General features: G+C 40.6%; 1 protein-coding gene across 1 annotated transcript in view; it reads right to left on the minus strand.

The window, feature by feature from the left end:
* Positions 1–715: 715 nt before the first annotated feature.
* LOC122459790 overlaps positions 716–25004 on the minus strand; it is a 29887-nt gene continuing 5598 nt past the window's right edge. Inside the window, exons 2-7 of the mRNA XM_043512975.1 lie at positions 22439–22612; positions 18223–18312; positions 13776–13953; positions 7509–7625; positions 4980–5156; positions 716–2430 (exon numbers count right to left, since the gene is read on the minus strand). Coding sequence (XP_043368910.1) covers positions 2426–2430; positions 4980–5156; positions 7509–7625; positions 13776–13953; positions 18223–18312; positions 22439–22612 — 741 coding nt within the window. The 3' untranslated portion in view covers positions 716–2425. The remainder of the gene's footprint in view (positions 2431–4979; positions 5157–7508; positions 7626–13775; positions 13954–18222; positions 18313–22438; positions 22613–25004) is intronic.

The following is a 25004-nucleotide window of genomic DNA, read 5'->3' on the forward strand; positions in this document are numbered from 1 at the left end:
ATTTGGAATTCCATGAACTATTGTCTATTTATTTTTCTCATTTGAGTTTATATATTTAAACAAATGTAAAGTATTAATTATTATTAGTCAAATCTGCACATCTAAAATGAAGAGAACATTAAAATGGGTAAGTATGTGTATCCAGATTTGGTAGATATGCTGAGTACTCACCATTCAATATATACAGTGGCCTCACTTTTTTGCCAGTTTTCAAAATACTATAGATTGTGGCGATATTCTCTTTGCTTAACAAGGAGAATACGTCTGAAACTAGTAATACCTCCAGAACAAGCATGAACTTTTCAAGTGTACCCACTGTATATGGCAGGTACTGCACACACTCAGAACCTTCTAGGAAGTGTTCAGTACCTCGAAGGATTGGGCATTCCTGCCCCAATCCTGCAATTGCATCTGCCTGTTTAGATAGAGTCCCCCTGACAAGGGTTCTGCCCTCAAATCCTCCACTGATTTCCTGGGGGTTGCAAGGCACATAAATTAGGGCCAAATTTGGTCAAATGTATTCACTAATAGTATAGGTGAAAAGTCAGTCCCACTGCAACTGTAAAAACTGAAGATCAACTAATTTCCTAATGCCAAATCCTGGTCACTGATTTCAGTGGGAATACTTGGGCCTAAGTGAAAGCAGAATATGAGTAATTACAGACTTCTCAATTTGTAAGGAATGATAGACAATTTCATTTTGTTTTGAAGTTCAGTCATTCTAAAAGGGAAGACTTTCGGTTAAGTTGCTTAGGTTTTCCATGAGATGTGTGAATAGCTTTCATAAATTATGAACTTGCTTGCGTAGTGTCTGGGAAAACATGACTTCCACAACAAATGTAATGTTCTGAACAACTGATGTTTGGTTGATAGCCTTTACTCTGTTAGATCTATATGTAGGGTTATATTCTGCATATTTTCCCCAGCCATCTGCCTTGTATCACAACATCAGAGCTGGGCGCTGTTCAACAGATGTTCCACCGAAGGGATATACTACCCTCTTTATATGATGCTGCCTTCCTGTTATGACAATACAAGCATAATTTGTACTGCAGTGGGACCAAATCTCATTCCCTTTTAGAGATCTATCATGGGCAACATGGATTTGGTACATACTATGATGTTCTTCCAAATTTTAACAAGAGGCTCCCCAGAATTTCCTGTATATATTAGGGTGTATGGGTGCATTGGGGTGGATGGACTGACAAATATTCATTCATTTCTCATTGAAATGCAAATGCTTTCTCATAACTAAGGAAGAAGGCAACATCTCAACAAAGGGCGCAGCGATGAAAACATATCAGAAGTCCCACTGAAGGACTTAATGCAACTGTTTTTGTGAGTCAAGTCAGGTATGGATATTTTTGCAGACACAGTACCACGCTGAAGCCTACTATACTGCACTTGGCTGAAATATTTGTATTTTGTTTCTGAAAAATATACTGTGGAAGCTGATAGTAAAGCAGAGGGTTCAATTTGTAGCTGTTGTATTAAAGAACTCATAGGAGTAATGCAGTCTGTAGGTATCTTCCCCAGGAAAAGACTTTAAAATGCCAATTATATTTGGTGCAATCTGGTCCATTCCAAAGGAAAAGAAACATGCTGTTTGAAATAACATTACAAGCATACAGATAAGCAGTCTCTAGCAGGAGTAATTTAGCTGTATACAGAAAGAGGGTGACTCCATCAGAGGCAAATAAATCATTCCACAACTGTCCTTTCAATTTGATAATGACAGAATTTGAACCTGGAGACACAAGGACTCTGAGAGTCCTCTCTAGCACATCACTGGGTGTTGGTAATCACCATTTGGAACATGCAAACATCCGAAGAAGCTACACCTGACACATTGTGATCAAAATATGTAGTAATTTCTGTTCCATATCCCAGATCTATTATGTGGATGATGATGGAAGGATTTCACTCTTTGATATGCCAAGTAAATAGTATTATGGTGTTAACTGATGGTGGTGGTGGGGGGGTGTAAACGAGTAATCATCGACTATCTGTTAGAGCACTTAAGGAAGAATAAAGTAGAAGTTATATACTGAAGTAAATAAACCTTTAAAAAGACATGCTTAAGTTGCATAACAATTTTTAATACTAAATCCACGGTTTTAAAACATTTTGATCAATAATATTTCCTTTGTCTTCCTTTTTTGTCTATGTACTTAATTACAAAGTGAGTTAAACATTTTGAGAAGTCTCCTTCTCTAGCTATTCTGCAATACACGGCTTCTATGGTAAATATGGTGTGCATATTGGAATAAGGGGCATTTTATCATTATATAATTCATATTTTGCTGTTCCAAAAGAATGACCAATTAAAAAAAAATAAACCTGTAAGTGATTTTCTTTCCTGTAAAATAAAATAAAGATCCAGAACATTGCATGCATCGCTCAGCCTTGCAATTAGTCTTCTTAATTACTCTGTAATACAAAAAGATTCACTGTTAGATGGGGTCATATCTTAAGCACATTGAAACACAGAAGTTTGAATTATAAGTTTTTCTTATGGTGAATTCAGCTTAATGTAGCTATTCTGAATCAGAGAAATGTAGGACTGGAAGGGACCTTGATAGGTCATCTAATCCAGTCCCCTGCATTGAGTCAGGACTAAGTATTATCTAGACCATCCCTCTGTAACCAGTTCTTAAAAACCTCCAGTGAGGTAGATTCCACAATGTCCTAGTTAATTTTTTTCCAGTGCTTAACTACCCTTAAAATTAGGAAGTTTTTCCCAATGTCTAACCTAAATCTCCCTTGTTGCAATTTAAGCCCATTACTTCTTGTCCAGGCCTCAGTGGTTAAGATGAACAATTTATCCTCTTCTTTATAAGAACTTTTTATGTTCTTGAAGACTTTTCTCATGTCCCCCCTCAGTCTTCTTTTCTCCAGATTAAACAAACCCAGTTTTTTTTCCCCCAATCTTTCTTTGTAGGTCATGTTTTTTAGACCTTTGATTATTTTGGTTGCTGTCCTCTGGAGTTTCTCCACTTTGTCCACATCTTTCCTGACATGTGGGGCCCAGAACTGGATACAGTACTCCAGCTGAGGCCTTATCAGTGCTGAGTAGAGCAAAATAAATTACTACTTGTGTTTTGCTTACAACATTCCTGCTAATAGGATCCAAAATGCTGTTTACTTTTTTTGTAACAGTATTACACTGTGGACTCAGATTTAGTTTGTGATGCACTATAGCCCTGTCACAGGGCCAGTACCCTGGTCACCCTGGGGCAGGGTGAGGGCGTGACAGCCCCACAGTACAGCCACTAGGGTTGTGCCCTGCCTCAGGGTCATGTGGCCCAGTGGCTAGAGTCAGTGGGACTCCCCTTGTCTTCAGGGAAGTGCTGCCCAATGGCCAGAGGCAGTAGAAGGCAGGGGGTGGGGGGAGAGTTGGTGGGCCACTCCCCAGAACAGGGGTGGGCAGCCAGATAGGGGGACCCAGGCCTTCTCTGCTCCACCAGGTTCCAGACCAGGGCCCTGGTAGTGGCAATAGGTTTTGCCACATAGTCATCAGAGAATCCACCCATAACACACCAACTACTGTAGGGATGCTGGCTGGTCCCTCCCTGGGCTGCTTCCTACCTTGATTCCTGTAGCTGAGTCTGGGTGTCTTCAGGGTCTCGGGGTACTGCAGATACCTATAATCTCTCTGGGGACTCTATGGGTGCCTGCCTGGGTCACAGCATCTCCTGCTCCCTTCGTCTGGGCTCCTGGCTGCTCCTCATCTGGAGCCAGCAAGGTGCATCTTCCCTCCTTGGTGGTCAGCCCTGACTGAGCTGTGCAACTCCCTTTTATACTGCAGCAGCAGTTGGAGCATGCCCAGCAGAGGTGAGGGGGCAGGGCTTCTGCTGCTCAGAGTGTTGCCTGAACCCCTTTCTTTCCAGAGCGGGGCCAGTACATCCCATCACAAAGCCCCAGATCCTTTTCTCCTTCCTAGACAGTCATTTCCCATTTTCTATTTGTGCAGTTGATTAGTTCTACCTAAGTTTAATACTTTGCAGTTGTCCTTCTTGAATTTCATTCTATTTATTTTAGACCATTTCTCCAGTTTCTGATTTTGACATGATTTTGAAGTCTGATCCTATCCTCCAGAGAATTTGCATCTCCTCCCTGCTTACTATCATCTGCAAACTTTGTAAGTGTACTCTCTATGCCATTATCTAAATCATTTTTAGGAAGATATTGAGTAGAACTGAACCTAGGACAGATCCCTGGGGAACCCCACTTGCCCTTCCAACTTGACTGTGAACCGTTGATAGCTACCATCTGGGAATGGTTTTCCTACCTGTTGTGCATTCCTACTTACATAAATAGCCCTATTGACGTCAGTGGGAATTTGGAATATTTTGGATGGAGGATCACTTGATTAAAGTTGCAGGAGTAGTCCATATGTATCATAAATGGCAACACAATAGAAATATTCACATGACTAAGATACCAATGTGTTGTGAAAAAGAAGGCCAAAGGCAACAAGCTATACATGCAGCTCTGAGGTATAATGGCACTACCTGGAGTGTGTTACTGATTTTATTTAATGTCCTTATTATTATAGGTCAGTTAACAAAATAATTAAATGCTCATAGCAGTAAGAACTGGAGGGGAGAATCTTAAAGCACAAACTATAGTAAGGATCCTTTATCTTTGCCCCCTGATGAGCATAATGATTTTTGGAGGGCAAATTATCTAAGGAGTTCTGTTATTCACATAGCTAAAGTCGCATAACTTAGATTGATCCCCCCCTCCCAGTGTAGACCAGGCCTATAATAGCTATTCTGCAATGATTATTCCAGAATAAAAGTGTCTTCATGGGGGCTAATTTTGAAATAATTATTGGAGAATAGCTATTTCAGCAAATTCTGAACTGTAGATAAGTCCTAATTCCATCTTTCAGAAAGAGGAAGAAGTGTTGGATGGAAGGGAGAAAAAAGTCTAGTTAAGAAATAAACCTCATTGGTTTTTAAAAAAATAATTACCTGTCAGCTCAAGGGCTTTTCTCAATTCAAGGTAGGAGTACATCTTATTGTTATCATCATCAAATTCTTCCAATTCCTCTTTCTGAGGTGCATCTTCTCCCAGGACCTTTTCTATCTCAGTAAATGTCAGGTATCCATTTGCATTTTTGTCGGCACCATAGAAAAAGACTTGGAAGTCTATTTGAATCAAAACAGTACATCAAAATGTGCAATCTTTTACATTTTCACCTAGAATTTATACCAAAATAATCCATTCAAAATCAAGGATGGAGCCTCAAAGGATTTCTAGCCAATCACTCTTTTCAGTTATGATTGTGCAATAGATAACCATGTTGCTAAGGTTAGGGTTTTATAGCCACAGCTCAGGCTGTTAATAGGGCACACTTATTTGACCAAAATTCTTTGTGGGGCTCCAATGGAGCAAATACTACTGCAGCAGCTCTTCTACCCTTGCAGTAGGTGGATTGTGCATTCATACCCATGTCGAGTGGAGTCCACTGGCTGATGGTAACTCCATGCATGATGAGTTAAAAGAACCCTAGTAAACACACTAGCCATTTACACCATCCATATTGTTTCTGATTCATCTTTATAATTTCCCTCTTTTGTTTCATTCCTCTGATAAATATCCTCTCCATTTTACAAACCAATCACCAGGTAGTTCATTCAATTAGATAAAAGAACAATCAACAAAAATAAAACAAAGCTGTCAGCTTTTCTCCTGGAAATGACTGATTGCAACTGGTTGATGCAGACCCCAAAAGAACATAAATGAATCTGTTCTACTTTCTAGTGTCCTTATGAGAGAGAATAAATTACTATATGATAAAATAAAGCCGCTTCAGGATCATGTACATTATCTTAATTATAGAATTATGAGTTCTATAGACATATGCATGGTATCTCAATCCTTGGATGTTTATAAGATCCTATTTATTCAGAATATGTATGGGATATCTGGAATGGGGCCAAATTTGAACTCCTGGTCAGCAAATCCAATTATTAGTCATGTCCCTGACATCTTAAACAGAAAAAGATTCTTCTTGTCATCATGTACAAAATGGGAAGTTGCTTATAAAGGTTGTAAAATAACGGTGTGCCTGAATGCAGCTGTAGAGATGGCTTCTCCCTCCTCTGGAGAAAGCTTTTCTATTGCAGAATATTCAAACCTGCCAGACTGGCATTATATATCCTCCTGCTTCAGGGCATTATATAATCAGTTCTGTGGAGGTCAGAAAGAATTCCCTTGCACCTTCATTCCACCTCTCCATGACCATTTGGGCCAGATTAACTTTAACATTACTGATTAACACATTTTTCTTGTCAATATAAACAGTGAGGTGGTAAAATCTACAGATGACATTACATTATTTATGTTATTTAAGACTAGAGATGTCTGTGGGGAACTACAGCAAATAATAACAAAGCTAGGACTTTGGACAACAAGATGGCAGGTGATATTCAATATATCACATGGCAAGTACAAGGCAATGTACATTAGAATGGAGAGTTTGAACCACTGATGATTTCCACATTAACTATGACTAGTCAGGAAAAAGACCCTGACCCTGTGGACTGCTCAATGAAAATATCTGCTCAGTGCACAGCAGTAATCAAGAACCAAATAAAATCAGTGGTATGAGCTCACTTTGATTTCTCTGTTAATCTCTGGCCACTCCCAAATGATACAGCAGAAACAGAATAGGCCCTTAAAAGAACAAATAAAAGGTTTAGAGGAATGGAGGGAATTCTATCGAGGAAAGATTTTTAAAAATAGTATTTTAGTATTAGAATTAAAGAAATCACATTACACCAGTATAAAACTGACATGATATCAGAATCAGGAATATCTAATAAATAGAGAAAGGAGATAACAAAGAGGTGACATGATAAAAGAAATCTAAAATTATGAATGATGTAGGGAAGCAAAATTGAACTTGCCCATGTTCCCTTTCTCATAATACAAGAACAAAGAAACAACCAAGAAAATTAAAAAGCCACAAATTTAAAATTGGTAAATTAAATAAAATATTTTGCACAATATATAATTGACCTGTGGAATTTATTGGACCTAATATCCTGGATCCAACACAGCTGCAACAACATTCTTACAATATACAATATTCTTACACCAGTATAAGTTAGTCCAATAAAAGATATGACCTCACCAACATTTCAATTGTTGTTCAAGGTCATTTATACCATCTACAGGAATACTTTAAGCACTATCTTGCATTGAAACTCATTAACTCATTGAAACTCAAATACATAGATCTTCAAAATAAAATTGCATTGTGCAGAGCTGCTGGGGATGCAACTCTCCCAGACGCTAGCTCCTTATCTGAAATGAAATTCACACTTGTGGAGGTAGGGCCTACACAAGATCTATACACCACGCAAGTTCTATTTTGAGGTGTTTTGGTGGCCTTTTGTCCAGGGGTGAACTTCCAGGTGGGATCCCTGTAGGATCCTGACATTTATTCTTTCTGCTTGATTGCAAATAATGTCTTCCAACAACAAGGATCTCACCTGTAAGTTTCTTTATGAAAGGGATGTTTATTTTGTGCTTTTCTTCCACTGTCTCTGGCTCCATGGTTTGTGTCTGATGATCCAGAAGAACTGGGTATGTTGGGTCTTTCACTGGTGCTACAGTGAACATAATAGCAAAAATTCTTTCATTAGATAAGAACTCATGTGAAATTATTACTTATTACTTATTATTACTAATGGCAGAAAGACAACTGTTGCATAATTTATTTTAAATGACATAAGTCTGATACTGAAAAACAACTATACCCAGTGTACACTCTCACCACCTTCTTTTTGTTTTCTGAAGTTATTCACTCATTGTTTAGGGACATTGAACCTAAAAAAGGATTCTGAGTGGACTCCTCCTGAAGGTCGAAACAGCAGCCTGGATTTCTACATAGAGTGCTTCCGCCGATGTGCATGAGCTGAAATTGTGGAAAAGCATCGCTTACCCCATAACCTCAGCCATGCAGAACACAGTGCCATCCACAGCCTCAGAAACAACTCTGACATCATAATCAAAAAGGCTGACAAAGGAGGTGCTGTCGTCATCATGAATAGGTCGGAGTATGAACAAGAGGCTACTAGGCAGCTCTCCAACACCACTTTCTACAAGCCATTACCCTCTGATCCCACTGAGAGTTACCAAAAGAAACTACAGCATTTGCTCAAGAAACTCCCTGAAAAAGCACAAGAAAAAATCCGCACAGACACACCCCTGGAGCCCCGACCTGGGGTATTCTATCTGCTACCCAAGATCCATAAACCTGGAAATCCTGGATGCCCCATCATCTCAGGCATTGGCACCCTGACAGCAGGATTGTCTGGCTATGTAGACTCCCTCCTCAGGCCCTTCGTTACCAGCACTCCCAGCTATCTTCGAGACACCACTGACTTCCGGAGGAAACTACAGTCCATTGGTGATCTTCCTAAAAACACCATCCTAGCCACTATGGATGTAGAAGCCCTCTACACCAACATTCCACACAAAGATGGGCTACAAGCCATCAGGAACAGTATCCCTGATACTGTCACGGCTAACCTGGTGGCTGAACTTTGTGACTTTGTCCTCACCCATAACTATTTCACATTTGGTGACAATGTATACCTTCAAGTCAGCGGCACTGCGATGGGTACCCGCATGGCCCCACAGTATGCCAACATTTTTATGGCTGACTTAGAACAACGCTTCCTCAGCTCTCGTCCCCTAATGCCCCTACTCTACTTGCGCTACATTGATGACATCTTCATCATCTGGACCCATGGAAAAGAAGCTCTTGAGGAATTCCACCATGATTTCAACAATTTCCATCCCACCATCAACCTCAGCCTGGACCAGTCCACACAAGAGATCCACTTCCTGGACACTACGGTGCTAATAAGCGATGGTCACATAAACACCACCCTATATCAGAAACCTACTGACCGCTATTCCTACCTACATGCCTCTAGCTTTCATCCAGATCAGACCACTCATAGATTCATAGATTCATAGATACTAAGGTCAGAAGGGACCATTCTGATCATCTAGTCCGACCTCCTGCACAGTGCAGGCCACAGAATCTCACCCACCCTTTCCTATGAAAAACCTCACCTATGTCTGAGTTATTGAAGTCCTTCAATCATGGTTTAAAGACTTCAAGGAGCAGAGAAGCCTCCCTCAAGTCAACCATGCCCCATGCTACAGAAGAAGGCGAAAAACCTCCAGGGCCTCTCCAATCTGCCCTGGAGGAAAATTCCTTCCCGACCCCAAATATGGCAATCAGCTAAACCCTGAGCATATGGGCAAGTTTCACCAGCCAGATAGTACAGAAAATTCTTTCCTGGGTAACTCAGATCCCATCCATCTAATATCCCATCTCAGGGGATTAGGCCTATTTACCCTGAATATTTAAAGATCAATTACTTACCAAAATCCCATTATCCCATCATACCATCTCCTCCATAAACTTATCAAGTAGAATCTTAAAACCAGATAGATCTTTTGCCCCCACTGCTTCCCTTGGAAGGCTATTCCAAAACTTCACTCCTCTGATGGTTAGAAACCTTCGTCTAATTTCAAGTCTAAACTTCCTGGTGGCCAGTTTATACCCATTTGTTCCTCTGTCCACATTGGTGCTGAGCTGAAATAATTCCTCTCCCTCTCCTGTATTTATCCCTCTGATATATTTATAGAGAGCAACCATATCTCCCCTCAACCTTCTTTTACTTAGCTCTCCTTACAGTGTGTATGATAAAACCCATTGTTTCATGTTCTCTGTGTGAGTATATAAATCTCCCCACTGTATTTTCCACCATATGCATCCGATGAAGTGAGCTGTAGCTCATGAAAGCTTATGCTCAAATAAATTTGTTAGTCTCTAAGGTGCCACAAGTACTCCTTTTCTTTTTGCGAATTCCAGTGTAGTGGCCCTCATAGTGATTTGAGTTTGAGATCCCTGACTTTGACCTTGAATTGAAGTAATTTAAGGCCTGATTTTCAGACAGATGCAGAAAATCCAGCTAAAGTCAATGGGAGCTGCATGTGCACGCCCTTAGTGTTTTACAAGTTTGAATTAACCCTTACAATGCCCCAAGAAGAGAGAGACATTTTTATTCCCGTTTTACAGATGGGGTAATTAGGGGAGAATTTCAGTGCACTTACACATTAATTTACTACATCATCCTAGCAAGGAGGCAGAATGGATTAAGAGAAGGGTTTACTATACTGGAGGGTGGCTCAGAGAAGAAGCAATAAATTAACTAGGTATTGTGAGAAGCAAAGGTCCTTGGGTGTCCTGTCTTTCATCACTCACCATGCCACAGAGGGATGAATACTGATCCTATGAGTCTCTGAACCCATCAAAAAGCTGCTCAACTTCTCAGAAGTAGACATTCTCCCAGTTCCTGCTCCTGCTGTGTAACCACTGGGGACTTCCAGCCCAAGGCCCTCAGCAAACTCAACTATGATGTCGGCTCTGGATTTGTGACATCATCCACAGAACACCAGGCAGATTGCTTTCCCCAGTCTCTGGTGGAAGGGGTTCTCTTCCTTATAGAAAGGTTGGGTGGAGGTCTCCATGCCAAGAAGCCACGGAGCAGACCACTTCTATCTCTCTCCCTCAAAGCAGCTGGATGGGGAGAGGGAATTCCTTTTTCAATTGCAATATAAGGAGCAATACATGTACATGTATGCACCAGAGATGACTTGAGGCAGGAGCTCTACAAAGGATCCATAGAACACAAGAGAGGAACATAGCAGAGGCCATTTCCAGGGATTTATGGCTAGAGATCCTTTCATTTTCCTGCCCTTTTCAAGGGCTACTAGGAGAGCAGTCTCTGCAATGGATCCACAGTCAGGACTCCCATTGGTCTTGGTCATTAAAGCAGCCCCTCACCTCCCAGTGACTGGATGATTGAGAGAAAGCCAAGCAGAAATGAGGTTTGTATTTAGATTGTTTTGAGCTGATCTCACCTCAATTGTCCCTCCATTTTAGGCGAACCTACTGCTTATTTGATATAAAATATTGAATCATGAAGTTGAGGTTATGTTGAGACTTATGTTAATGCAATCCCACATTATTTTATGCAGGAAGCTTTACTGTTCTTTTAGCTCCCATTGGAACAGCAGTAGATTCAGAGAGATCCTGGAAGATTAAGAGGCAACCAGTTTATGAAGCTACTTTGCAAAAGGACATCACTCTTCCGGGGCCTTGCTGAAATTTCTTGCAGACCGCAGAAAAAGCACCCTCAGTTCCTGTTTTCTACATTTCCTGACAGGTCACCACAGATTTTTAAAAGGCTGCTGTTTGAAAGCTAGCCAAGCTTACTAAGAAAAATTTGCTTTAAAGAGACAAGCATGTCATCTGACAAACACCACTGTCTTCCAGATCACGTCTCTATGGCCTGCAGGCAAAGAATGGGTTTGTGCCAATATTTTACTTCTATATGATGTAGAAATAAGGTGGCTGCTTCAACCTTAAACACTCGATCCATTGTCTACACCCAAGCGCTACGATATAACCGCATTTGCTCCAACCCCTCAGACAGAGACAAACACCTACAAGATCTCTATCATGCATTCCTACAACTACAATACCCACCTGCTGAAGTGAAGAAACAGATTGACAGAGCCAGAAGAGTTGACCCAGAAGTCACCTACTACAGGACAGGCCCAACAAAGAAAACAACAGAACGCCACTAGCCATCACCTTCAGCCCCCAACTAAAACCTCTCCAATGCATCATCAAGGATCTACAACCTATCCTGAAGGACGACCCATCACTCTCACAGATCTTGGGAGACAGACCAGTCCTTGCTTACAGACAGCCCCCCAATCTCAAGCAAATACTCACCAGCAACCACACACCACACAACAGAACCACTAACCCAGGAACCTATCCTTGCAACAAAGCCCGTTGCCAACTCTGTCCACATATCTATTCAGGGGATACCATCATAGGGCCTAATCACATCAGCCACACTATCAGAGGCTCGTTCACCTGCGCATCTACCAATGTGATATATGCCATCATGTGCCAGCAATGCCCCTCTGCCATGTACATTGGCCAAACTGGACAGTCTGTACGTAAAAGAATGAATGGACACAAATCAGACGTCAAGAATTATAACATTCAAAAACCAGTTGGAGAACACTTCAATCTCTCTGGTCACTCGATCACAGACCTAAGAGTGGCTATACTTCAACAAAAAAGCTTCAAAAACAGACTCCAACGAGAGACTGCTGAATTGGAATTAATTTGCAAACTGGATACAATTAACTTAGGCTTGAATAGAGACTGGGAATGGATGAGTCATTACACAAAGTAAAACTATTTCCCCATGGTATTTCTCCCTCCCACCCCAGCCGCCACTGTTCCTCTGATATTCTTGTTAACTGCTGGAATTAGCCTACCTTGCTTGTCACCATGAAAGGTTTTCCTCCTTTCCCCCCCATGCTGCTGGTGATGGCTTATCTTAAGTGATCACTCTCCTTACAGTGTGTATGATAAACCCATTGTTTCATGTTCTCTGTGTGTGTGTATATAAATCTCTCCTGTTTTTTCCACCAGATGCATCCGATGAAGTGAGCTGTAGCTCACGAAAGCTTATGCTCTAATAAATTTGTTAGTCTCTAAGGTGCCACAAGTACTCCTTTTCTTTTTGCGAATACAGACTAACACGGCTGCTACTCTGAAACCTGAACCTACTATGTTCTTTTATTCTTCATCCAATGTGGTATGTGGCTATTGCTAATAGCTGTTAGTAAGCATTAAAACAGTAGGGCCAGATTCTCAGCAGATATGAATTATCTTTGATTCAGTGAAGTCCACGGAGCTCTGCCCATTTACAATGGCTGAGGATCTGGCCTGTAATTCATAATAATAGCATGCAGATTGATGTGAAACTAATGGCAATTCAGATGATTGGCAAGCTGGTCAAAATATGAAACATAGTTTCTATTCAGTGGCTTGTAACTTTCTTGATCAGTATGTTGAAGGATATTAGTAGTAACTATGGATCCAGCTGGCATGTTGGAACAGACCAAGGTGGGTTATTCTTTTCTTTACTGTTTGTGTTGACTACTCATTTATGCTGAAATAAAAGCATAGGGCTCATGAAGAAAAGTTATTGAGTATCTTTATGTCTCTTTCAAGCAATTGTGTGTGTGTGTGTGTGTGTGTGTGTGCGCGGAGGGGGGCGGTTTCGTTGTTAAGTCAATACAGTATTTTGTATATTTCTTACTTGGATGATATTAATTAGCTACCGTATAGCTTCTGCAAGACAAGTCTCCACAGAATTAGAGGTTTAGGTGAGTAATAGAAGAACAGAAAGGGAAGTAACATTAGAATCAGTAAAAGAAAACATCCCTTGATACAATATATAGTTAACCAGTTAGAGTCGCTAACACAAATACCGTGAAATACTTTTAAAGGGCTGAACAACAAACAGTATTTTGTGCTATGAAGTTAAAATAATGGGTAATTTAACATCAAGTTTCAAGTCATAAACCAATTACAATTGGAAATCAAAGAGTTTTTTCTCTCTCATGTACAGCAAAGCAAAATTACGCTGTTACGTTCTGTAGGGTTGTTATCTTCCTTCAAAACACCAAGTGCATTCCTCTGTTAATGATTGTATCAGCATGTACAATAACTCAATACAAGGTTGCCTGAAATTCATCCAATTTCTGTCAATCTGCTTTATCTTTATCTTTCCAAATGTATCTCTACAGTGAATATAAATAATGAGTTTAAATGTTAGTCTGGACTGAGGTATATGACCCACCATAATTTTGGGAAGATGGAAACAGAGTTGAAGGTGTATCTTCTTCTGTTTCCTTTAAGAGTTCAGATGTGGACACATAAGACTTTGAGTTTCCCATATCTGTGTGGTTCAAGAAGTTTTCAATAAAATAGAAATCATCTTTAAGCTGAGAGATCTGAAGGAACACTGAATCCAATCCCTGTCAAATAAAGGGCCATTAATAGACAGGCCATGTATTACATCCACGAAATACTTTACCAACTCTAAAACAACATATCATGCAAAGGCTTCTTCTATGCATATACAAAATTATTTGGACTGTGCCCTGCAAAAGTGAAAAAAATCAGGAAAACTTTGCTGCTCAGAATTAAACATTATATTTTCCCCAAACTATTCCTTATTATTCCATCAAATACAAATAGAATGTTGTGGTCAAATTTGTAATGTAACTATATTGATTTCAATAGACTTTCATTAGAGATTAATATTAAAGTGGTGTTGCACTCTACTGTACTACTTCTTTTACAGTTTGACAATTGCTATTTTTATTTGGTTTACCTCTTCCTGAATGGGCTTGACCTAGTGTAGACCACAGGATCATTGCTTGCTCACAGGGTTCTTAGCAAGTTCAAAGAAGTTTAGCAGACTCAAAATTCAGTCCCCACTTTCATTCAATAGAATAATTAACCTCTTGCAGTGTTTGAATTCAGGCAGTAGAGCTAGGTTGTGACTACTGAGTGAAAGGTATTGAGGCTCTTTCATCAACTACTAGGGCACATTTCTGTTTCCTTGTGTAATTCTAACAAGCCTGATGGTGAAACCTGTTTAATAGAATGAAGAAACTCACTGCACTCATAGTAACTTTATTTGGGATTTTTCTGTTGAGCAGTTTTGGAGTGACTATAAAGCAGACCCTACTTCTACACAAACTATTTAGAAATCAAACCATAGTGAGTCTAGAGAGCTGGTATCATGGCTCTTTTTATTTTGAAAAATGAATTACCCAAAAGTGGACTTTAAACATCTTTATATCATGAGTTCAATGCTCAAAGAAGGTGCTGGGTTAAAGTTATGGAGACTTTGAGCCCAATTCTCATTTACACTAAGGCCTCTTAAACTACCTGAGTGATGATCTGAATGCCTTGACTTAATTTATCGACAGAACAAGTAGAGTATGGCTAACAGAAGTTCCTTACATGGCCCAGCGTATTCCTCAATCCTGACCACCTCTGCAAGTGACAGTCATCATGTCCATTCAGTCCTTAACCTCTTGGTTCAGACTACCAACAAGGGAGACAACTGTGATGTGGTTCCATTCAGTGAAGTATGGCTAATTTATACCTGCTGATGATCTGTCCCCATTTGTTTACAGTGGGCATGATGCAACAAAGGGATTGAGCCTTTTCCTGCAGACAATATGTTATAGTGCTAGTTTCTTTGCTGCTTCTGAATGCAAATGATTGAAACATTCAGTGCCTTGAATTTGTATTTTGAACACAACTAATTTCAATGGCTAAAGAGCTACAAGTCCCAAGTTCTGAAAAATCTTTAGGGCTTCAGTGACATCTAGTGGTGAAGGTAATTCTTTGAATTTTCATTAAATTTGCATTGGATTTCATTAAACTGCAAAGGAGAACATCTTCAAAATCCTTTTGTTTTATTGGAAATTAAGTACAATCAGGCACAGGCTCCAAGTGAGCTGGTTGTCAGGCCCATGCGGGTCTATTTAATCGATTGTTTTTGTATCAAGAAACTCCCCCTCTCCATATGTGTTATGTAAACTTAACAACTTAAGGGAACAGAATCTGAGCCAACAATTCACTCACGTACCTCATCCTCAGAACAAGTTAATTCTGCAAAGCTTGGTCTGCTAATGATAAATACTCTGGAAACAAGCTGTGACTATTCTTCTTCCCCTTCTGTCCTTTTCCTACTCCCTTCCCAACTCCAATGAAAAAATAAACTACAATCCATGGAACTAACAGAGTTGTGTTAATTCTTTACCTTACTCATTGGCTTTATGTTGTATCCACATCCCCTAGATTTCATCTGTGTGTGTCTAGACATTCTAATCCCTTCAGGGCAAGGATTGTATATTTTCTGTGCATATACAGCACTGATCTGCTCCATGTTGTATTTAGCTAAAGCACTGTAAGGTCTGGTCTACACTACCAAGGCATATCGATATAATTACATCACTCACACTGATGAGTGACACAATTATACCAACCTAAACCCACCTGTAGAAAGTGCTATGTTGGCTGAAGAGCTTTTTCTACTCTTTGCTCCATGTGTTGGCAGTGTGTGGTCTCACCAGGAGTGCTTGTCTTGATTGTATTGTCAGTGTGGGGCCCTGTGGGATAGCTCCCGAAAGCCAGTAACAGTCAACGTAACAGTATCTACACTGACACTGCATCAACATAATGACATCAACCTTGACTCTACACTGCTCGTGGAGGTGGAGTTATTAAGTCGGTGCAGTGGAGCAGTTACATCGGCAGGCGCAAAATTTTAGTGTAGACATTTCCATAGTTAGGTCTATGTAAGATGCCTTTCGTCGACCTAACTCCATAGTGTAGACCAGATCTTAGTAATTACTAATCTGAAATTAGTCCCTTCTCATACCTCCGTCAGCCAGGCCAGGCCGGCCAAGTCATTGCTATTCATCGCACAGCTGCATACTCTGACTCTTCCGACAGTAGGACAGAGTACTCAGCAAGAGCTTTAAGCAACTTTAACTTTACTATCATTTTCTGCTTAGCACATGCTATTTGTCCAGGGGAACATGTTGCTTTGTTCTAGGGAAACAGCTCCTTTTCTATGTATACCATCACTCATGTGGACATTTTACAGAAAGTAAAATGGCTGGAACATGGGGGGGGAGTACAGGCTACTTAGCCACTGTCCATCATGATGAAATGTCCCTATAGGTTTGTCTTCCTTTCATAATGTGAAGTACCGGGAACAGGGAACTGTGTGTGTGTGTGAGCAATTTCCCTACCCAAAATAAATCGCCACCTGAATATCCAGTATTTATTTCTATATCCTCTGCCTCTGTCATGAGTATCCATTCACAATATCCACATTTCCTTCTCTTGGCATCCAAAATTTGAAACACTATGGTGCTGCAGTATATTGGAAAAACAAGCCCCCATCCTAGGCAGAACACAAGGGCTACAATTTCAGCCCAGAGATTCAGCTGCTCTACTTGAATTGGGCTTTTGTGCTTTATGACATCCACAGAAGCATTTCACTGAATTGCTGCCTTGTGTTCAGTCACAGACAGAGCTCAGTATTACCCTGCGTTTTGCATAACAGCATCTTTGAACATATCCCCAGTGTATTCTAAGAAAAGACTGGCTAGGACTGGATAGAGAGAAATGGTATTTTCTTTCCTCGGGTTCAGAATCCATGCCATTTCATTTGAAAGTTTTCATGCAAGTAGTCACATTCTTTTGCTAGGTCAAAATCATGCATATCCAAACCTATACTGCTAATAGTCCAGGCCCCTGAAGCTTGAGGGTACATTTGTACTGCAAGGGGAAAAAAAAAGAAAAAGAAAACAACCCGTGGCTTTGAAACTTAGACCTTGGTCATATGCCTTTGGCTTGCAGGGCTTTCAGTATGGGGCTAAAAATAGCAGTGTAGACATTCCCGCTTGGTCTGTAGCTGAGGCTCTCTCCTTCACTGGGTTTAAGTGCCAGGGCTCCAGCCAGAGCCGGAATGTCTACTACTGTTTTTAGTCCCATAGCAAGAGCCCTGCAAGCCCAAGTCATTTGACCCAGGCTCTGAATCAATGCCACAGGGTTTTTTTTTTTTTTCTTCACTGTAGACATATCCTCAAGTTTCAGTGTCCTAGGCTATTAGTAGTATAGTTTGGGGTTCTTTCTTAAGGAAATATTGATCAGAAATACATATAGATTTAATTAAAGTTATAATTCCTCATCCATAGACAAAAAACATATAACCGCTAAAATATATCTAAGTATTATTATTAACGAATATTTATGTTCTGGTAACACCCCAGGGTCCAAATCTTACTTTCCTCACTATAACTGGAGTGGTATTAATTGGTCACTTCATCTTGAATGGTCCCTTAGAATATGTATTAACTACTTATGCTAAACAATCTGTTCCACTTTGTATTTAGCTGTGACACTCTGATTAAGTTTCCCAGACCTGAAGAAGAGCTCTGCGTAACCTCAAAAGTTTGTCTCTTTCACCAACAGAAGTTGGTCCAATAAAAGATATTACCTCACCCACCTCCTTCTCTCTAATATCCTGGAACATGGCTACAACAACACTGCATACATAAATATTTGATGACAGTTGCTGTGTTGAGACTTTAGTATATATTCCTGCCCCACACTCCACTCCTAAATAGCAATGTTACAAATAAATCATTGGGTAGAGGAAGTTATTGTCTGTTGCAAATGATATTTTATTTCTGAAAAATTAACAAGCTAACCTCTTCAAGGCGGTTTTGAAGGCTGTTCAAAGCCTCAGTGGCATTGTTAAATTGTTTTTCCATAACATTCATCTTAGACTCAGAAAGATTCTGCAAGAGTTAAAGAAAAAAAAACTTAAGCAATATTTTAAAAGTTATAGGTAAGGAAAAATCCATTGGATTAAGCATTCCCAATCATACAGAAAGTTCTTGTAAAGGTTATATATCTCTAAGGTACTCTTGTAAGGTGCAGCTTTCTTATATCATAAGGAAAGCAACTGTAATAGCATTGGAACAATACTGACATCTAATAGGCAGCCAAATGTCTCTACGTAAAAGAATAAATGGACACAAATCAGATGTCAAGAATTATAACATTCAAAAACCAGTCGGAGAACACTTCAATCTCTCCGGTCACAGGATTACAGACCTGAGAGTGGCTATCCTTCAACAAAAAAACGTCAGAAACAGACTCCAAAGAGAGACTGCTGAATTGAAATTCATTTGCAAACTGGATACAATTAACTTAGGCTTGAATAGAGACTGGGAGTGGATGAGTCATTACATAAAGTAAAACTATTTCCCCATGCTATTTCTCCCCCCACCCCACCCCCCACTGTTCCTCAGATGTTCTTGTTAACTGCTGGAAATGGCCCACCTTGATTATCACCACAAAAGGTTTTCCTCCTTCCCCCGCCCTTCCTGCTGGTAATAGCTCATCTTAAGTGATCACTCTCCTTACAGTGAGTATGATAAAACTCATTGTTTCATGTTCTGTGTGTGTGTATATAAATCTCCCCACTGTATTTTCTATCAAATGCATCCGATGAAGTGAGCTGTAGCTCACGAAAGCTTATGCTCAAATAAATTTGTTAGTCTCTAAGGTGCCACAAGTACTCCTTTTCTTTTATTGAAATCAATGGAATTTTTGCCATTGACTTCACTGGGACCAAGATTTCACCCAATATGCCGTGTTTAGATCCAGACTAGAATTAAGCTAGAGGTCTGAGGTTCAGCTCTGGACTTGAATTACCAAAATCTGAGATCTCCTTGTGAGTTTTTAACAAAAAATGGAGGAAGTCTCATGAGATCAGTCATGCTTTTGAGATTTCAGACACATTCAAGCCAGCACTATACAAGTAGCCAGTTCAGGTGTTGGATCCAACCTGGTTTGAATCGGGGAGTTGAATTCTGAATTCCACACAATTCAAAGGATTTTTTATTCAAAGTTCTTATTTTGGCTCATCTGTAACAGTAGCCACCTGGAAAATCATATTACAATTAACTGTGCAGTTGAGACACAATGTTGCAGCAATTCAAGTCACAGACATGATATCCCAGTACAATTGTCTCTGCATTTTTGGTGGTAAATGCAGTTATGCTATAATTGTTCTCTATATCAGATGTTTGTTAGTACAATGAAGTTATCATGGGGTGTACATACTCCTCACCAGGCCGGAAGGGGTTAACCCCACAGTATGGGTGGAGGAAGTTCCATCCCTCAGACCATACTGGGCATGATCCAAGTGCTATGCTAGTATAAAAGGGAGGAGCCTTTTATACTAGCATATATAGTCAGGGCTGACTGATGGAGAGAAAGGACCTTTGGTACAGGGTCCAGCTAAGGAGCTGTCACAGCCCTTGCCTATGGGAGCCAGAGATCCAGACTGGAGTTCTGTGGCCAACAGAGTCCCAGGGAATTACCTGCATTGAGGAGCACAGAGACCCTGATGCCCCATGGACTCCAGCTTCAAGAAGTGCAGTAGGAAGTGACCCAGGGAGGGTGAGCAAGTGGTATCTCCCACTGGTGTGAGGTCAGTGTGTTTCAGTGGGATTCCCTGCTGACTCAATGGATGACCACTGTCAGGGCCCTGGGTTGGGGCCTGGTGGAGTTGTGTGGAGTTGGGTGGAGACCGGGAGCTCTACCTAGGCCACCCCCCCCCCCAGTGGTGGCCCCTTGGGTATTGGACATTAGGCCACACTGCCTTATATGTAAGGGCTGCTATATTAACTCTGGCCACTGGGCTATGCTGCCCTGAACTCAGAGGCTGCAGTATTGACTCTGATCACTAGCCATGCTGCCCTGAACTCAAGGGTCACTGTGTTGACTCCGGCCATTAGTCTATGAAGACCAGAACCCAAGGGCCTCTGCTTTGACTCTGACCCTTGAACTTCATCATGGTGAGGTCCAAGACAGTCTGGTAGACAGTACACCCACTGTCCACCCCAACACGAGATGGGGTGTGCATATGTAATGCCGAAAGACCCTGGTCATCGGTAAGTGGGATTGTACCTGGGGCCTTTGGAGCTTAGTGCATGAGCCTCTACCGCATGAGCTAAAAGCCAACTGGCTGTTAGCTAAGGCCATAGAGCAGACTCATTTTATCTCTCTCTCTCTCTAAGTGGTCTTGGTGTCACTAGATGGGACAGACCATCACACCTCCCCCCACACCCAGAAGGTGTATGGGTTACATATACACCGCCACAGGGGTCTTTACAAAAACTAGAAAAATATGACCTTTTATTATTTAAATTAGAGTCATGGTCTCAAATAAACCGAAACACCCCAATTATAGCATAATAGCATTAACATGTAGATAAATAAATACATATAACATATAAGATTAGATATTAAGAAAAACTTTCTAACTAGAAGGATAGTTAAGCACTGAAATATCAAAGGAGGTTGTGGACTCCCTCTCACTGGAGGTTTTTAAGAACAGGGTGGACAAACACTCATCAGGGATAGTCTAGGTGTTTTTCGTCATGCATCAGCACAGGGCGCTGGACTAGATGACCTCTTAAGATCCCTTCCAGTCCTACATTTCTATAATTCTGAGATTGTATAATGGCGTCCACACAGGGTGAAAACAAAGACAACCTGCTGGAAAGACAAGCCTGAGCAAAGGCAAAAAGTGTGAGAGTAGGCGAATTTACCATTCCAATCAATGTGATCAGAGAATAGAACAAATAGAAAATGTTTCCTGAGCATGCTCCATTACTTGGATTACACTCGGGGGAAAATATCAAAGTTAGAAAAGACAAAGGACCTGATTCTCCTCTCACTCATATAATTCTATTTACTTCAGGGGAGTTATTTCTGAATACACTAGTATGAGATGAGACTTAGGGGTAAAATCCTGGCCCCATTGAAGTCAATGGGAATTCCCTGCTGTGTCTGTTAGTTACAGATTCTTAAATTATTATTGTAACTTTGGGTTAGCAATTGTCAGCTCTCTGTAACGGTGTGGTACAGGATAAGGCAATGACCACATTGCTCCTTTGAACGGGTGGGGGGTGGGGTGGGTGGGAATTTGTCTGGGTGGCTGAATGAAGAGAACAGTGATTTATGGCTGGGGGGAGAGTTTAAAAGGGGTAGCCCATATGGTGAAGACCTCTTTCGCATGGAGCAAGCTGAGGTAGCATCCACGCTCCCTCCCCTTTAGGTGGTGAAATACCAGGTTTAGTCTAGACCTGTTGTGGGCATTGTGCTCCCCACCCCTTTTAGGGGGGCTGGGAAGGAATTTTTCCCTTACCAGCAGATTGGCCTAGGTGGAGTTGGGGTTTATTCGCCCTCCCCACAGTGGGTTTAGAGAGGACTTTGTTGACATGTGGCATGAAGGGAGTTATGTTGTATGTCACAAATCATTATGTAAGTGTGGGGCAGATGTCAAGTACGGGTACTCCACAGGAAAGGGATACAGTGACTGGATAAATGGCTTGGTAAAGAACTTAAAAAGGAGGTGTTGGTTAAAGGAATGGAACTGGGGGGAGGGAGATTTGGGGTTCCTATGACTGGTATGGCAGGCAACCAACTCATCTATCTTATAGCCCATCTTAGACTCCTATGAGTGGGGGGTGGATGTTAAGGTCCCAGCAATGGATTGGCTGGGGGTCCTGGATGGAAAAAGAGGAGGAGCTACTAGAAGTGTCCTGAGAAGTTATTGAACGAACATGGGGTTACTGCACTGTAGACTTTTATCTGCTGGGTAGTCCCAGACATCTAATAATAAAGTTGTGGCCTTAAAACCTTACCAAATGTCTCCTGTCCTCCTTTCATATAGCTGGACAATGACAGGATACAAGGTAAACCACAATTTACATTTACAAAATCAGTAATAAATTTTGCACTGTCAGTGTGGAATTTAAATATCTTCCAAGCTGGAAAAGGGGTTAACATTATATTGCAAAAATGTTTGTCAAATTCTTCAAGCATACATTGCTAAACAATACAGACCTGTAAGTTTAGAGAATACATCAGAGAATCATCTCTTCCCTCCATATTGAGGAACTGGCCTGTGAAATTAAGCATGTGGTTTTGCAGCTGCGTTATTCTGCCTTTCATTTCTTGGAACTCCATTGCTGTAGACATATTCAATTTATGAATACACTCAAGTAGATAAGAAGTCTCCTGTGACAAAAAAAAGGGGAAGGAGGAAAGAAGGAGGTTAAATTAAAGCATATGGAATTCTATCATTAATTTTGGAAATCCTTTGGGAAATACAGATGTTACCCAATTGCCCTATGGAGCATTGGATCCACTTTATCTTCTTGGTTGCTAAATATCAGAGAGATTCTCTTCTTGAGCACAAGATGGAAATTGTTATTCAGCATTTGAATCCAACAGCTAAGTATCTCACTTTATATAATCCTGCTCTTGCTGTACAAGAAAATTCTTACACCATTTTCTCACGTTCTCATGGCAGTTTTGTACTTTAAGGCTCAGTTCTTGGCTCATTGTGTATCACAGTATCTTTTTGCTGAATCTTGTATTATTCCTATTTATTTTCCTGTTTAGAAAATGTTAATTTTTAGATAATATAATATCACTTCATTTCATGCTGAAAATGATAGAATGATTGGAGATGAGCCATTTAAACTAGCATTGCCTCAGGACATCACCAGTCTGCAATAAAATGGCATTGTGTGAACTCCAGTCACTCTTTATGGCCCAAAGTTTCATTCCCTCTTTTACCTGCCACTCAAGAGCCAGTTACAATCAGTCTCCGCATAACCCCTAGCATATTGTGGATGCAAATCACCCCACTATCATGGCCCAGTCCCCATCTGTACCATCCCATTCAAGCTGGACAGACATGCTAGTACAAGCATGCTGTGCCTTTCAATGGAATGCTGGAGAATGTGCACTTCCTCTGTATGCTGGGATGTCGAGGGAGGAATTTCTCATGCATAGTCACTCCTGCAGCTCCCTCTCAGGTGGTCATTCTCTTCACAGACCCATACTCAAGACAGTGCTGATTCCTTAGACTGCACTGTGTTGTTCAGTCACTAATAAAGCATAGCACAGCTGGAGAGCTTCTTTCCCCCCTTTTATAAATATGTTTAAATTATTTTTGATTATTATTATTATCATTATTACTACCTCTACTGTAGTAATGTCTAAGCATCCCAAACAGGTATTGGAACCCTATTTTACTACCAGCTATACACACAAATAACACAAAGATAGTTCCTGCCCCCAAGAGCTCACCATCTATGATTTAGACAGTAAACAAGACCTGAATCAAGAGATAAATGGTATGGGTGATGAGGGTAGTGTAACAGTCAAGATGGGAAGAAAAGGTGCATTTGCAAAAGTTAGATATTCACTGTGCTTAGCAGTCAGTCAATTATATCAAACTAATGCAACTTTGGTATTTTCTGTGGCTTTGGTATTTGTAGAAGTTCACAGCCAACAACCAGCTGGAATTGGACAGGGGCTAAACTGTGCCCAGGGGTGCACCACAATGGGTGCAAGGTGAGAGCTCCTTGTGCAGTCCTCAAAGATCATCAGTGCACAATCTGTTCCAATGAGAAATATTTCATACCCTATGTACTTTCAGAATGTTGAGCTGAACTAGGAATATTTAGAGGATCTACCTACGTGACATTGGTTTGAGTGCACCTTCTGTGGATTTAGTCAAATTAATTACAGCAGTCAAAACCTTTTCAGAAATATTTTGTTGTATTCCTGAATAAAACAAATCTAGCATTCCCTGAAATGTTCACTTCTCAGTTCCATTAGTAATTTACATCATGCTCCTTTCTGAAGAAGTCATCAGGAAAGCTGCTGATAATAACAGGCTATAAATGGCAAACAGATATCTTAATTCTCAAGAAATGGGACACATTGGAATTCATATCAGATACAATCAAGAGGGAATGCAAAAGTTCCAACATAATAAGATGTTTTCAGTAATATCATTTACAAGATGTACTTTCATGTCTTCAAGATGAACTAAATAGATTACAAAGAAATGGTTCATTTACTCTGGATAGATAGCACTTTCTAGAATAAAATGTCATCAGATAGATTTCATTTTTACATAGATGCCACCTTGTAGAGAAAAACTCCAAGCTGTATGAATCCATACTTCTCTACCTGAAGGTCTTGATAGGTCTTCCAAGATGACAGAAATCTCATGTGTTGTAGCTAGTTTATCTGTACCTTTAACACTCATCACCTCATACAAATGTTTGAAAGTATCTCCCTGGCATTCAATGTCTCAATGTTCATTTAGTTTGGGCTTGTTATTAGTGGAGGTGGGCTCAAATGGAATGGTGGAAACAAACACAAATCCTGGGAAAGTTTAGACTCAGATCCCAGTCCAGATCCATACTCCACAACTGAGGCTTATAGCCAGTTCTTACCATGAAAGAAGTTGTGGTGTCACCCTTTAAATCCATCATAAGTATGTAATCTTACTGGTTGATTCAGTCAGTAGTGCAAAAAGCTCTCCCAAAATTTAAAGCCTCAGGTTGTACCTTTGGCAGCAAAATAGATTTGCACCAGATCTTGGGTA

The sequence above is a fragment of the Dermochelys coriacea genome, chromosome 4 (genome assembly GCF_009764565.3).
Source record: "Dermochelys coriacea isolate rDerCor1 chromosome 4, rDerCor1.pri.v4, whole genome shotgun sequence".
Taxonomy (NCBI): domain Eukaryota; kingdom Metazoa; phylum Chordata; order Testudines; family Dermochelyidae; genus Dermochelys; species Dermochelys coriacea.